General features: G+C 62.0%; 1 protein-coding gene across 16 annotated transcripts in view; it reads left to right on the forward strand.

The window, feature by feature from the left end:
- ARHGEF10L (Rho guanine nucleotide exchange factor 10 like) overlaps positions 1-12351 on the forward strand; it is a 153619-nt gene that overhangs the window by 88605 nt on the left and 52663 nt on the right. For 12 of the 16 annotated variants that reach the window (XM_065929912.1, XM_065929911.1, XM_065929916.1 and 9 more), the window contains 6 exons: positions 4038-4183; positions 6245-6259; positions 6481-6662; positions 9915-10030; positions 10462-10589; positions 11871-11971. In XM_065929912.1, coding sequence (XP_065785984.1) covers positions 4038-4183; positions 6245-6259; positions 6481-6662; positions 9915-10030; positions 10462-10589; positions 11871-11971 — 688 coding nt within the window. The remainder of the gene's footprint in view (positions 1-4037; positions 4184-6244; positions 6260-6480; positions 6663-9914; positions 10031-10461; positions 10590-11870; positions 11972-12351) is intronic. The other 4 variants (XM_065929918.1, XM_065929919.1, XM_065929922.1 and 1 more) reach the window with 1 other exon arrangement.

The following is a 12351-nucleotide window of genomic DNA, read 5'->3' on the forward strand; positions in this document are numbered from 1 at the left end:
CCCTCACATTAGTTTACCACTCAGGCATTGTTAGGATAAAAGCTGATTTTATTTATCTGTAGAATTGCCAGTAAAGATGCCAGAAATGATAGCCTAGTATTATGTTTAAACCACTGGGCCGTGGAGGCAGAGTCTGGGTGTGAATCCGGATTTTGCCACTGGTGTTTACTGTGGGGACTCACCCAACTCTCTGAACCTCAGTTGCTTCCTCTGAAACCTTCCTCTGAAAGGAGTTGGATAGCGCCTGACCCTCAGGGCTTCTGCAAGGCCAAGGAGAACACTGGGAAAGTGGCAGACCCAGAGTCCTTAATGCAGGGTGGCCGTTGTCATTAGTAGTGTTACGTTTTAAGAAGAAACCCCCCCCAAAAAAATCCATGCCATATTTTGAGATTGCAACTTAGAAACATTCTAGCAAAAAAAATCTTAACTTTCAGATGAGTCTATTAGAGAACTCTGTTTTTTAAACTATTATTTATCTATTTTATTTTTGGCTTCATGGGTATTCTTTGCTTTTTTGTGTTTTTTTTTTTTTAATTTGCAGCGAGCAGGGGCTACTCTTTGTTGTGGTGCACGGGCTCTCATTGCGGGGGCTTCTCTTGTGGGGCACGGGCTCTGGGCCCTTGGACTTCAGTAGAGACAGCTCACAGGCTCAGTGGTCGCGGCTCGTGGGCCCTGGGACACACAGGCTTCAGTGGCTGTGGTTTGAGGGCTCCGTGGTCATGACTCGTGGGCCCTGGGACACGAGGCTTCAGTGGCTGTGGTTCCAGGGCTCCGTGGTCGCGGCTCGTGGGCCCTGGGACATGAGGCTTCAGTGGCTGCGGCTCGTGGCCCTAGGACGTGGCGCTCAGCAGCTGTGGTGTGCAGGCTTAGGTGCTCCCCGGTGTGTGGAGTCTCCCTGGACCAGGGATTGGACCCGTGTCCACTGTGTTGGTAGGTGGATTCCGGGAGGTCTCTAGAGAACCCTGTTTGTAAAACACAGAATCAGTCACCTCCCGGAGTCGCCCGCCGGGGAACTTAGACCTGTGTGTCCTTGGCAGCTTGTGGCACGCACACCTTGCAGCTGCACCCACATCTGGGAGGTCCCCCACCCTGGGCTCCGCCCCCTTTCACTCAGTAGAGGGTGGGATTTGGCCCTGATGGTTTGCGGGGAGGTGACCACACCCCAGGGCACGTGGCAAGAACAAGAGCTGTTCCCTGGGGAAGGGACATCGCGTAGGGTCACAGGAAGGTGTTCAGATCATCCGGGGGAGAAACTCGGAGCCTGCTGGCTCTGTGCCCCCAAGAGCAGAACTCAGGGTGGTGGCTAAGGTCGGTGGGAGTTCAGCCACAGGGGAAGAGCTTTCTAATGTTTGTCGAGCGTCGCCATGAGTACCGCGGCCCTCCCCACGTGGCCCTCCCCACGTGGCCCGCGCTTTATAGCCTGTGATGCTCTCTGACCTGCACCGGCGTCTTTGATCTGTACTGCAGGCCCGTGGCGCAGGGCCAGGACACGCTGTTCTAAGCTTCGGGGTCCTGCATCTTAAGACGGTCCCACCTCAGGCCAAATTCAGGCTGCACAAGTGTACTCAGGCCCACACAGGACTTTTAAGAAGATGAAATTGGTTGCCAGCATTTAGAGATGGAGAAGTGTCCCACAAAATTTAGACTCATTCATCTTCTCGAAGGGTTGGAAGAGCTGTCATCCTGGCCCACCTTCTCACGTGGGGCCGGTCACCCAAGTAGCAGGCACCCGCGCCCCTCAGCCCCCATCCGGGTCTTTCCCCTAAAGTTACCTGCTGGCAGCTGGGTTTGCTCCACCTAGGTTTGTTCCAGGAGGATAGAGCTGGGAGGAAAAGATAGGGCAGGAGAGGAGCCCCTCCCCAGGGGTGCCTCGTCCAGGGTTGCCCAGGGTGGGCCTCTGGGGTGGGGGCATCCCTCCTCCCCACCTCCGGGCGGGGCTCCCCCAGCCTTCTATTTCGGAACGCCTCTCAGGCACGTGACTTCGGCCCCGTCACAGCCGCCGTGCTGGCGTCCGAGGGTCTTTACGCTCGAGGAGCGTCTTCTTCTGTCTCCTGCTTGCGCTCCGCTTCTGTGACCGTGAGCGCTTCTCTTGCTTCGGTTCACCTGTGCACTGCACCTTCACTGCACACCTGTGCAGTCACCTGGGCGAATTCTCTTTACACCTAGGCTCGAGAAAGAGCTGTGCTCCCCTCTCCTCTGGCCACTGGGGGACACCCAGGCCGCAGGAGCGGTGGCCTCTGGCTGGAGGTCAGGGAGACCCGTCTGGTGTTGGGAGACGGACTGACAGCCGGGCCCGAGTTCCCCATCGTCACGTGGCTATGCTGGATGCGTTCGGGGTGGTGGCCGTGGCTGCACGCCGCGCCTTCCCTGGCCGGGGGAGCTGGCCCCCGGCGTGGTCTCGGCCGCTCTGAGCCAGCGCTGTCCCCTCGCCGCCCGCCCCCCAGAGAGAAGTGGAAGCGAAACTGGGCGTGCCCGGAGCGGAACCGTGTCGGCCGTTTCAAAATGTGCCTGCTCAGGACCTGGGTGCAGGCGCTGCTTGTGCAATATCCGAGCGTTCTTTTGTCTTTTTTTTTTTATCTGCTTAAGTGGCAGGAGGGTGGTTGCCAGAAGGCAGGGGACTTTCCTGTCCCACGTTCCCGGTCACGGCACATGTGGCTGTCTTTTCTGGGGCCTGCTATCCTCAGGGTCCCAGCTGTGTTTTCACAAGCCGGTGGTCAGCTGGGTGGTGGAAGTTGTGAGGTGGGGGAGCCCAGCCTTTGCAGTCATGGGGGGACCCCTGGGGGACCCTGAGATTTTTTTTGTGTGTGCATGTGTTGGGAGCCACGGGCCTTTCCCTGACTGCTCTCACCCCAAGCCTGGAGCTGGCGGGTGTGTGGCCAGCTGCCTCAGGCTGCAGACAGTGCGTGTGGCCCGGCTCCAGCCTGCCCTGCTGCTCAGCCAGCAGGGGGTCTCGGCAGGCCGCTTTGCCATGGGGGTCTCTGTCCCCTCATCTGGGAATGGGGGGCCTTGGGACGCTCGAGCTGGTGAAAGGAGACGTGGGCTCTCTAGTGGCGTGTGGGGCTGCTCAGGGTTCCGTGCTGCCCGGACAGATGTGGTTCTTCAGAGGATGGCAGGGTGTTCTCTCCGGGAGAGGTTTTGGGGTGATCCGCCCTTTTCCTTGCGAGGATGGGGAGGACGGGGGTGGCTGTTGTGAGAATGTGCTTGGATTTGGGAATGAACTTGGCTGAACACTCTTCTTCCTCCGCAAAGTCCCTTAGCAAAGACGTGTTTTCCGTGGGTACCTGGCTCTGAGGCCGGTCCCGTGCTGGCTGGTGTCAGCCTGGGGTGGGCACACGCCTGCCCGGAGGCGTGAAGGTCTTCAGCCTGGTCAGCCTGGTCCGAGGGCTGCCGTGCTGACCAGCAGAGCCCTCCCAGCCCCGCACGAGGCCTTCCCTGAGGTCTGGGGCCGACACAGGTCAACAGGTCAGGGTGAGGAGCGGGACCTGCCTTCGGGCCAGGAGTCTGCCTGCTTGAGGCCGCATGAGCCGTGGGGACAGGGGCCATCTGCGGGGTGTCTACCGCGGGGCCGCCTCCCTAGGGCCAGCACTCAGGGGGCCCTGCATTTGGGTTGACATTCTGCCATCGTTGTCTTGAAGTTCTTAATAATTCTGAGCGAGCCCGTCCGGGGCTCCGTGGCCACATAGCCGGTCACGCGTTTCCCTGGCAACCTGAGCCTTGGTGCCGTCATCCACGTGACAGCCGAGGAGGCCGAGGTGCGGGCAGGCGGCCGACACCGGCCCGGGGACTCCACGGCGTGCCTCGGGGCCGGGGCGGGGCTCTGTGCCCCGGAGCCATGCTGCCGGCAGGGATGGAGGGGGCTGGCGGTGAGTGCCTCCGGGCCCCAGGGGTGGAGGACGTGGCCCCTCCTCACCCCCGCCTCTCCTGGTTGCAGTCCCCTTTGGGCGTGGAAGGACCATCCTGGGTGCTTGGCGCAGTGATGTCTGCGGACCAGCCCGTGAGCGATGCTGGTGTTGACCTTGCCTGGTCTCCCCCCCTAGCTTCTGACCTCGGGCCAGCGGCAGCTGCTCTTGTGTGAGACGCTGACGGAGACCGTCTACGGTGACCGCGGGCAGCTGATCAAGTCCAAGGAGCGCCGGGTCTTCCTGCTCAACGACATGCTGGTCTGTGCCAACATCAACTTCAAGTAAGCGGGCCTGGCCATCACCCCCCACCCCGGGGACCCCTCCTGTCGCGTCCCAGTCTGTCCCGGTCAGGGTCCTGTGTGAGCCCGGCTGAGGGCTCCAGCTGTCTGACTTCCTCTTCACCCCTCTTTGCCTGCTGGAATCCGGTTCCCAGAGCTAGGAAGCACCTGCAGAGGTCACTGAGGCCCACGGCTGGCCACGGCTCAGGGTGGACTCTTCTGGAGCTCTGCCCTCAGAATGGGGCAGCATCCCGAGTTTTGACCACTTTGAAATCCAAGAGGGTCTTCCCTGTGTCCAGCCCAGATCCCAAATCCCCGCTGTAGCGTCGTCATCATCATCATTATTTTTGGCTGCGCCACACGGCATGTGGGGTCTTAGTTCCCAGACCAGGAATCAAACCTGTGCCCCCTGGGTTGGGAGCCAGGAGTCTTAGCTACTGGACCGCGAGGGAAGTCCCCCAAGTCCCGGCCACTTTAAGTCAAGTAGGTTTTCCTCCAGCCAGATCGCAGGGTTTTTAGCACAAGGCTTTGCCTTTCTCCCCCACTCCCTGCCAGAGCCTGGTTTCCTGGTTCTGGGTCAGAGGTTGCAGAAATGCCTGGGGCCAGCCCGCCGAGCCTGGCTGGAGTTGGGATTGGAGTTGGAGCCTTACAGTGGGACGAGGGCCATGCCTGAGGCCTGAGTCTGCAGACTCGTGGCCTGAGGGTTGCAGTAGCCCTCCGGAAATCTTATGTCTGCTCCTCTGGGGAATTCACAGAAAGATTGAGACATCCAACTTCTCTTGAAAATGGAAGATCCCACATTCTGGGCCCACACTGCCTGGGACCACATGGGCCTGTGTCTGGGCTGTGTGAGCCCTTTACGGGGCTTCCCAGCTGACCCGGGTCACCCCCATCTGCTGCTCGGTCCTCTGGGCGTCGGGGATCGTGACTCTTGACACCGTGAAGGCCAGCGGGACCTTTCCAGCAAGATTCTTAGGCCTGCCAGTGGGGGAGAACCTCATTCCTCACTGTTTGGCAGCACTTTCAAAGCTCCAGAGGCAACAGCTGGCAACAGCACCCCAGACCCATGAGGAGAGTCACCCACAGTCAGGGGGGATCCCTGCCTGGCTCTCCCACATGCTCAGCCTCTGCGCCCTCATCTGTCCGTCTGATTGTCCTTCAGTGTTTACTGGACCCTCACTTGGTGCCCGTTCACAGGTCTGGGGGAACCCGGCCCTAATCGGGGCCTCAGGCCAGGCAGCCCCTGACCCGAGTCAGTGCGGCTCTGCTGACGACTCGCCCCTTATGCACTCAGTCAGTCACCCTCTCATGTAAACACTGCAGTTTTTTTTTTTTGACTGCACCGTGTGCCATGAGGAATCTTACTTCCCTGATCGAGGATTGAACCTGAGCCCCCTGCATTGAGAGCATAGAGTCTCAACCACTGGACTGCCAGGGGTGCCCCGAGCTCTGTGATTAAGTCCTCTCTGCATCCTGGCTCCGTGCCGGTGCCAGGGATCTGACCGACACCCGCCCTGCCCTCCTGTTGCTTGGAGCCTCCAGGGTGTGAACGTGTGATGTGAAAAGTGAAAGCGTTAGTTGCTCTGTTGTGTCCGACTCTTTGTGACCCCGTGGACTGTAGCCCCCCAGGCTCCTCTGTCCATGGGATTCTCCAGGCAAGGATGCTGGAGTGGGTAGCCATGCCCTTCTCCACAGGATCTTCCCCACCCAGGGATCCAACCAGGATCTCTTGCATTGCAGGAGATTCTTTACCGTCTGAGCCACCAGGGAAGCTGATGAGGGTGTTGGTGGCCCACTTTTGGGGGATCATTTTGGGTAGCTTGGGGTGAGTCATATGACCTGTCTGAACCTCAGTATCCTTTTCTGAAATAAGGCAGGCTTCCTAGCAGGGCTGTGGTGGGAATAGGGAGTGAAGGAAGGCTAGTGTCCAACCTGGGGAGAAGCCCCCCATGTGGTCCCCCTCCGCCCTCACGTGGCCCAGCTCGGCGGCCGCCCCGCAGGGGGTCTCAGCGCCTGCAGAAATCGCTCAGCAACAATAACGACCCTTCTTGTCTTTTTCCTCAGGCCTGCCAACCACAGGTAGGGGCTCGAGGCTCGGGGTGGGCGTGCGCCTCTGGGGCTGGCCTGGGTGCCGACGCTTGTGCCTCGCCCGGCTGCCCGCTCCACCTGCTCGGCTGGGCCCCAGGGCTATGCTCGGCTGCCAGGTGCCTGGCTGAACGGACGTGCAGGGGAGCGACTCTGGGCTGACCCTGGGGCTGGCGCGGCAGGCTCTCCAGGGCCGTGTCCTCTGTCCCCGGCAGGGGCCAGCTGGAGATCAGCAGCCTGGTGCCCCTGGGGCCCAAGTACGTGGTGAAGTGGAACACAGCGCTGCCGCAGGTGCAGGTGGTGGAGGTGGGCCAGGAGGGCGGCTCCTACGACAAGGACAACGTGCTCATCCAGCATGCCGGCGCCAAGAAGGCCTCGGCCGCGGGCCAGGCCCAGAGTGAGTGCCCGAACCCCCGCCTGGGCCGCCCGCGGGCTCTTGGCCTGGAGACTTTTCCTGCTGTTTGTAGCTGTGCACACACACGCACCCGTGTCCCTACCTGAGTGTGCAAATGCAACCCCCCGCAGTCACCCCTCCACCCCACCACCCCGCCCACCCCAGCCCTGTACACGCTCGCGCGCATGCACACACATGCACACACAGGCGTGCACACGCAGTGACCTTGGATCCGAAAGCATGACCTCTAGGGCCTGCCTGGCCATCGCCTGCCCCCCTGTGGGACCGCAGTTTGCCCGTCTGTTCTGTGAGGGGCCCGGGTGGCCTGTCCCCAAACCCCCAGCGCTCAGGCTCAGGGTGGCCTTGATCTGCCTGGATCCTCCTTCCCCACCCTGACTGTCCCCTCAGACTCTGTCCGATGACAGGGACAGTGAGAACTGGGGGTGACCGGCTCCCCCGTCCGCCCGCTTCCTCCGTCTCCTGCTGCTGCAGGACCTCCTGGCTGCCCCCCGTCCTGCCCGCCTCCCTCCCGGGCACGCCAGAGCCGCGTGTCACCCGCACCTGAAACGCGCCGGTGGCTTCCCGCTGCCCTGGGCTGAAGCCCGGCGTCCTCGCTGAGGCCCGCATGCCTTTCCCGGGGGCCCACCCGCCCGCTCCCGCTCCCGCTCCCGCTCCCGCTCCCGCTCGGGCCTCTGTTCCCGGGGCCTGAGTGCCCTCCTGCCCCAGGGCCTCCTGGCCTCTGCCCCTTTCTGCGTGTTCTCTGCTCTCCGGTCCTGTCTCGCTGCCGCTACTCATCTTGGCTCAGGTGACCCCTCCTCGAGAAGCCTTCCCGCCTCCTTCGGGCCGGCCGGCTGCCGGTTCTGTGCTCTCAGGGCCCGGCTGTGTTTTCATCTTCACGGTGATGCTTTGGTTGCCGTCTTGTCTCGGCCCCTGGTGTGACTGTGGCCCTGCGCCCGGGCGTGTGGTGGGTGTTAGCACACGTTTGCCGAGTGAACAGAGGAGGCGACTAGGGCGACAGGAGTGCCCGTGCCCTCAGCCTCCCCACCAGCCCTGTCCTGCCCTAACCCTGGGGGTGCCCCTGAGGCAGGGGCTCGCCGCACACTCTTGCCCTCGGGGGGCCGTACCCACTTCAGCCTCCCCAGGGGGCTGTCCTGCTTTCCCTGGGAGCCCCCGGGAGGGGCTCCCAGCCCGCCTGCCCCTTTCCGAGGCACCTCCAGACCAGGTTCTGCTCCACTTTCCCGGGACCACTCGGACTTCTGCTCTGGGCCCCCTCCTCCAACCACTGCCTTATCTGTGACCGCATTTCTCAAAGTAGAGGGCTAGGGTGCCAGTCCCCTTCAAAGAGGAGAGAAGAAATCCTTGCTGAGCCCCAGTTGGCCTTGGATGGGGTTTTATTATATTGTTATTCAAATATGTGCAGATCTAAGACTAGGTATAATATTAATAAACTTCTTACGCTTATATCCCTTGAACAACCATAACATCTAAACAGAATCACAAGCGGAATAGAAATGAAGCTACAAAACAATAAAATGCGAGTTAGCAGCATTAGTGGAACGTGATGGATGAGGTTGTTTTGCTGGAATGATGTCGCTCTCGGCCTGCGTGTGATTGTCTCACGGGCCGGGTTCTTTCGAGCTGTCTGCGCCTGTCACCCTGAGGTGCCTCGTGTGGTCCCTGTTGCCCTCCAGCTCGTCCCGCTGGGGTCACTGCAGAGCCCGTCTCTGCCCTTCGTTCAGTGGGAGCCTATCTCTTACCGCCCACGCCCACCTTGCTCCATGTTCATTGCCTGCTGGCCAGCATGTGGCACCAAAGTCCACGTGGCTGCACAGTCAGGAAGCCCTCACGCTGGCAGCAGGGCATGGATTTCTTCCTTCCTTTTTTTCTGAACACACCACGAGGTACGTGGGACCTTAGTCCCCGACCAGGGATAGAAGCCAGGCCCCCTGCAGTGGAAGCACAGATTCTTAATCCCCGGAGCGCCAGGGAAGCCCAGGATGTGGCTTTACAGTCATTTTATCCAGGTGACTGAGGGTGTGCCCCTGTTTGTTAGATGATCATCTGGATGAAAATCCGGGTTAAGTGCCACCACGCTGCCCCGGGGCTCCGTGAGAGCTCAGCGTGGGTAACCGCGGGGTGGAGAACACCGCTGGCTTCCCTGGCCTCGTGTCTAGAGCCTCCCCGTCCAACCCTGCTGGGCACTCCTGCTGTTTCTCGCTGCCCTCCCCCCGGTCCCCGATGCTGCGGCTGTGTCATCCCCAGAGATCTGGGTGCTGCCACCCCATCCCGTCTCTGTCCCGTCACCCTGATACCTTCCTCCCTAGTGCCTCCCACAGTCTTCTTAACTGGCTCCCCCCCACCCCACTGGGCTTCCCAGGCGGTTCCATCTCCAGTGCGGGAGACGGAAGACACAGGTTCCATCCCTGGGGCAGGAAGACCCCCTGGAGGAGGGCATGGCAGCCCACTCCAGTGTCCTTGCCTGGGGAATCCCGTGGACAGAGGAGCCTGGCAGGCTACAGTCCATGGGGTCGCAAAGAGTCGGACTCGACTGAAGCGACCTAGCAGGCATGCCACCCCGACCGCTCCACGAGAGCAGGGACCTTGTCTGCCTCACGTGCCGCTTTCTCTCCAGCACGTACAATCCAGCCTGCCGTAGAGCGGGCTCTTAGAGCATCTGTGAGCAGCTTGCTGTTCACGGGTCCCTTGGCACGGCTGCTTTCCTTTAAGGCGGTGCCTCCTGGCGCAGCTGGTTCTCAGTCTTCTGGTCTCCTGTGACCCTCTGCATAGGCTGAGTGTGGCCCAGGCCCCAGGTGCTAGACTTTCCCCCGACTGGATTGTCCCTGCTAGTAGATGAGAGCCTGGTAACATTTCCTTCTATATGTCTAGTGCCACATCCCCAGGGCGACAGCTCTTCTTTTTTAAAGATGTGTTTGTTTTATTTATGGCTTTGCTGCCCCCATGGGCTTTCTCTCCCGTCCTGAGCTGGGCTCCTCTCTGGCTGTGGTGTGCCGGCTCACTGCAGCAGTTTCTTTCGCGGAGCGCAGGCTCTGGAGCATTGGCTCCGTACTTATGGCGCACCGGCTCGGTTATCCTGCGGCTCGTGGGATCCCCCCAGACCGTGGATCCCCCCAGGTGTCCTGCGGACTCCCAGCCGCTGAGCCTCCGGGAGGCCTGGCAGCCCCTCGCTGCTGCCGTGAGTGCCTGCTGGGGTTCCTGTTGGTGCCTTCCCCACCCAGAGGGTCTCTCTCTGCCCAGATAAGGTGTACCTCGGGCCGCCGCGCCTCTTCCAGGAGCTTCAGGACCTGCAGAAGGACCTGGCCGTGGTGGAGCAGATCACCCTCCTCGTCAGCACGCTGCACGGCACCTATCAGGTACCCGGCGCCGGCCTGGGCCGGGGGCACGGGCCGCTGCCCTCTCTCGGTGCCGGGTACGCCCTGGCCTCGGCCCCCCAGCAGTGCCGGGAGATGCCCCGTCGCTACTGGGAGCCCGGCCTGCGGTCTGTGGCTCGGGCGGAAGCTTTGGTTCCGGTTGAGCAGGGCCCAGCTGTGGGCATCGTTTTGTTGTGCTCTGTAAAGAGTCTGGTTTGTCCTGCAGCGCCTTCCCAAGCCTATCCCAGGCTGGGAGGGGGTGTCCCTTTCAAAGGAGGGGTGCTGGGGGGCGGTTGGAACCACGGCCGGGCGCCCGGGGAATGGCGGAGTGTGGGGACCCCCGCTCCGCTCCCTCGCGGGCCCCGACTGCACTCGAGGGCGGCTCTCGGGGACAGCGGGCTTTGTGCTGACATCCTTGCCTCCCTGCGCCCTAGAACCTCAACATGACGGTGGCCCAGGACTGGTGCCTGGCCCTGCAGCGGCTCCTGCGGGTGAAGGAGGAAGAGATCCATTCAGCCAACAAGTGCCGCCTGCGGCTCCTGCTCCCTGGGAAGCCCGACAAGTGAGAGGAGGGGCCTGGGAGGGGCGTCGTCCGTCCTGCTCCTGGCTAGGAGGGGCTGGGCGTGGGCTGGGCCTGGCGCGGCGTTTGCACAGAGCAGGTGCCCGTGGTCCAGTGTGTGAACGAATGAATGAACAAAGGACCCGTTTGTACCCGGGGGAGCCCGTCCTCTGTCAGGCTGCTCGGACACTTTGCCAGCGGTCGGTCGACCATGCCGTCCCCTGGGATGAGGTGCACCCAGCCTCCCCAGATGCCCGCACGGGAGCTGGTGCTCCGCAGACCCACGGCTGGTGTTTGTGGACTTGACGCAGAGATGGAGGGCGAGCCGTGTGGTTCCCACTCTGCAGGTGGGGAGGCGGGGCGCAGACGTACGGGCGGGGCCGGGTCCTCAGGATCCCCACTCCCAGGCCTAGGCCGGGCGGTGAGCAGTCAGAGCCCAGTTTGTGACCCGCTGGGTCAGTTGCACAAAGACTCAGACATGACTGAGTGCACGCGCGCGTGTGTGGCGGGGTTAGGCGGGGAGTCTTACAGGCTCCGTGGCTGCAGGGCCCGGGGATTGAAGCCCCGGGTGGGGGCCCCGAACCTGCGAGCGGCCCTCCCGCTGGCTCCTGGCGCCCTGCTGAGCCGCCCTGTCCCTCAAACCCCGCACGTCCTCCTCCCCACGCCCCACAGAGCGCTCGGGACCCCAGGCCCGCCCACCTCTCCTGGCTGGGGTGGACCACAGGGGCGAGGTGAGCTCAGAAACAGTGACGGCGCCCTGCCGCTCCGAGGCGAGGTGACAGGGACAGCAGGGACCTGGCCCCCCAAGCCTGCACGCACCTCCGTTCACTCCCTCCTTCATTCATTCATGTATCGTTCAGTGGACGTTTACCGAGCAGCTGCCCTGCGTCAGGGGCCAGGAACAGGCCCGAGTCACAGGCTCTGGGCCAGGCGTGTGCAGGCGGCTGGCAAGGCCTGTGGGCGCTGACCAGTCGGGCCTGGGGGGCCGCTTGCATTGCAGCCTGCCGAGGCCCAGACCCCTGTGGCCTTGCTGGGCCCCTGGGCCGGGCTGGGAGGCCGTGGCCTTGTCGCTCTGGGGACCTACCTGTCCCTGCGGCCGTGGTGGGTGGAGGAACTCTTTCCCCAAGGGACGGAGGCTTTGCCAGGCCACCAGCCTCTCTGGCTGTGTTTCGATGCTGTGTACAGACCACGATCTGTCTCCAGGGCTGGTGGGGGCGGGAGAGGGGCTGGGGGCCTCCCCGGGGAGCCCCGTTCCAGTACTCATACCCTACTGTCTCACTGAAGGTCCGGCCGCCCCATCAGCTTCATGGTGGTCTTCATCACCCCCAACCCTCTGAGCAAGATCTCCTGGGTCAACAGGTTGCACTTGGCCAAGATCGGACTCCGTGAGTAAAGCCCTAGGGTCAGGGGTGGACAGGGGAGGTTTGGGGTGTGTGTATGTTTGGGTACGAGGGGGGCATTCAGTCTCGGGGGCCAGGGGGGCTTCTGGGTGAAGGGAGATGGTGTACTGGGCTTAGTGACCTTGGACATGTCACTTCCCCTCTCGGAGCCTCAGTTTCCCTATCTGTAGAACGGCGGGAGTTGATGGAAAGTTAATTGGTGGTTGCCTGGGGTCTGGAAGAGGGGAGACTGGAGAGTCACCACTAAGGGGTTTTTTTTGGTGAGAGTGATGAAAACGTTCTCAAACTAGAGAGTGGTGATGGGGCCCAACTGAGCGACCATACCAGAGACCAGTGATGTGTGCTCTTTGTTTAAGGGGTGGATT

Source organism: Muntiacus reevesi, chromosome 3 (genome assembly GCF_963930625.1).
Source record: "Muntiacus reevesi chromosome 3, mMunRee1.1, whole genome shotgun sequence".
In the NCBI taxonomy this organism is placed as follows: domain Eukaryota; kingdom Metazoa; phylum Chordata; class Mammalia; order Artiodactyla; family Cervidae; genus Muntiacus; species Muntiacus reevesi.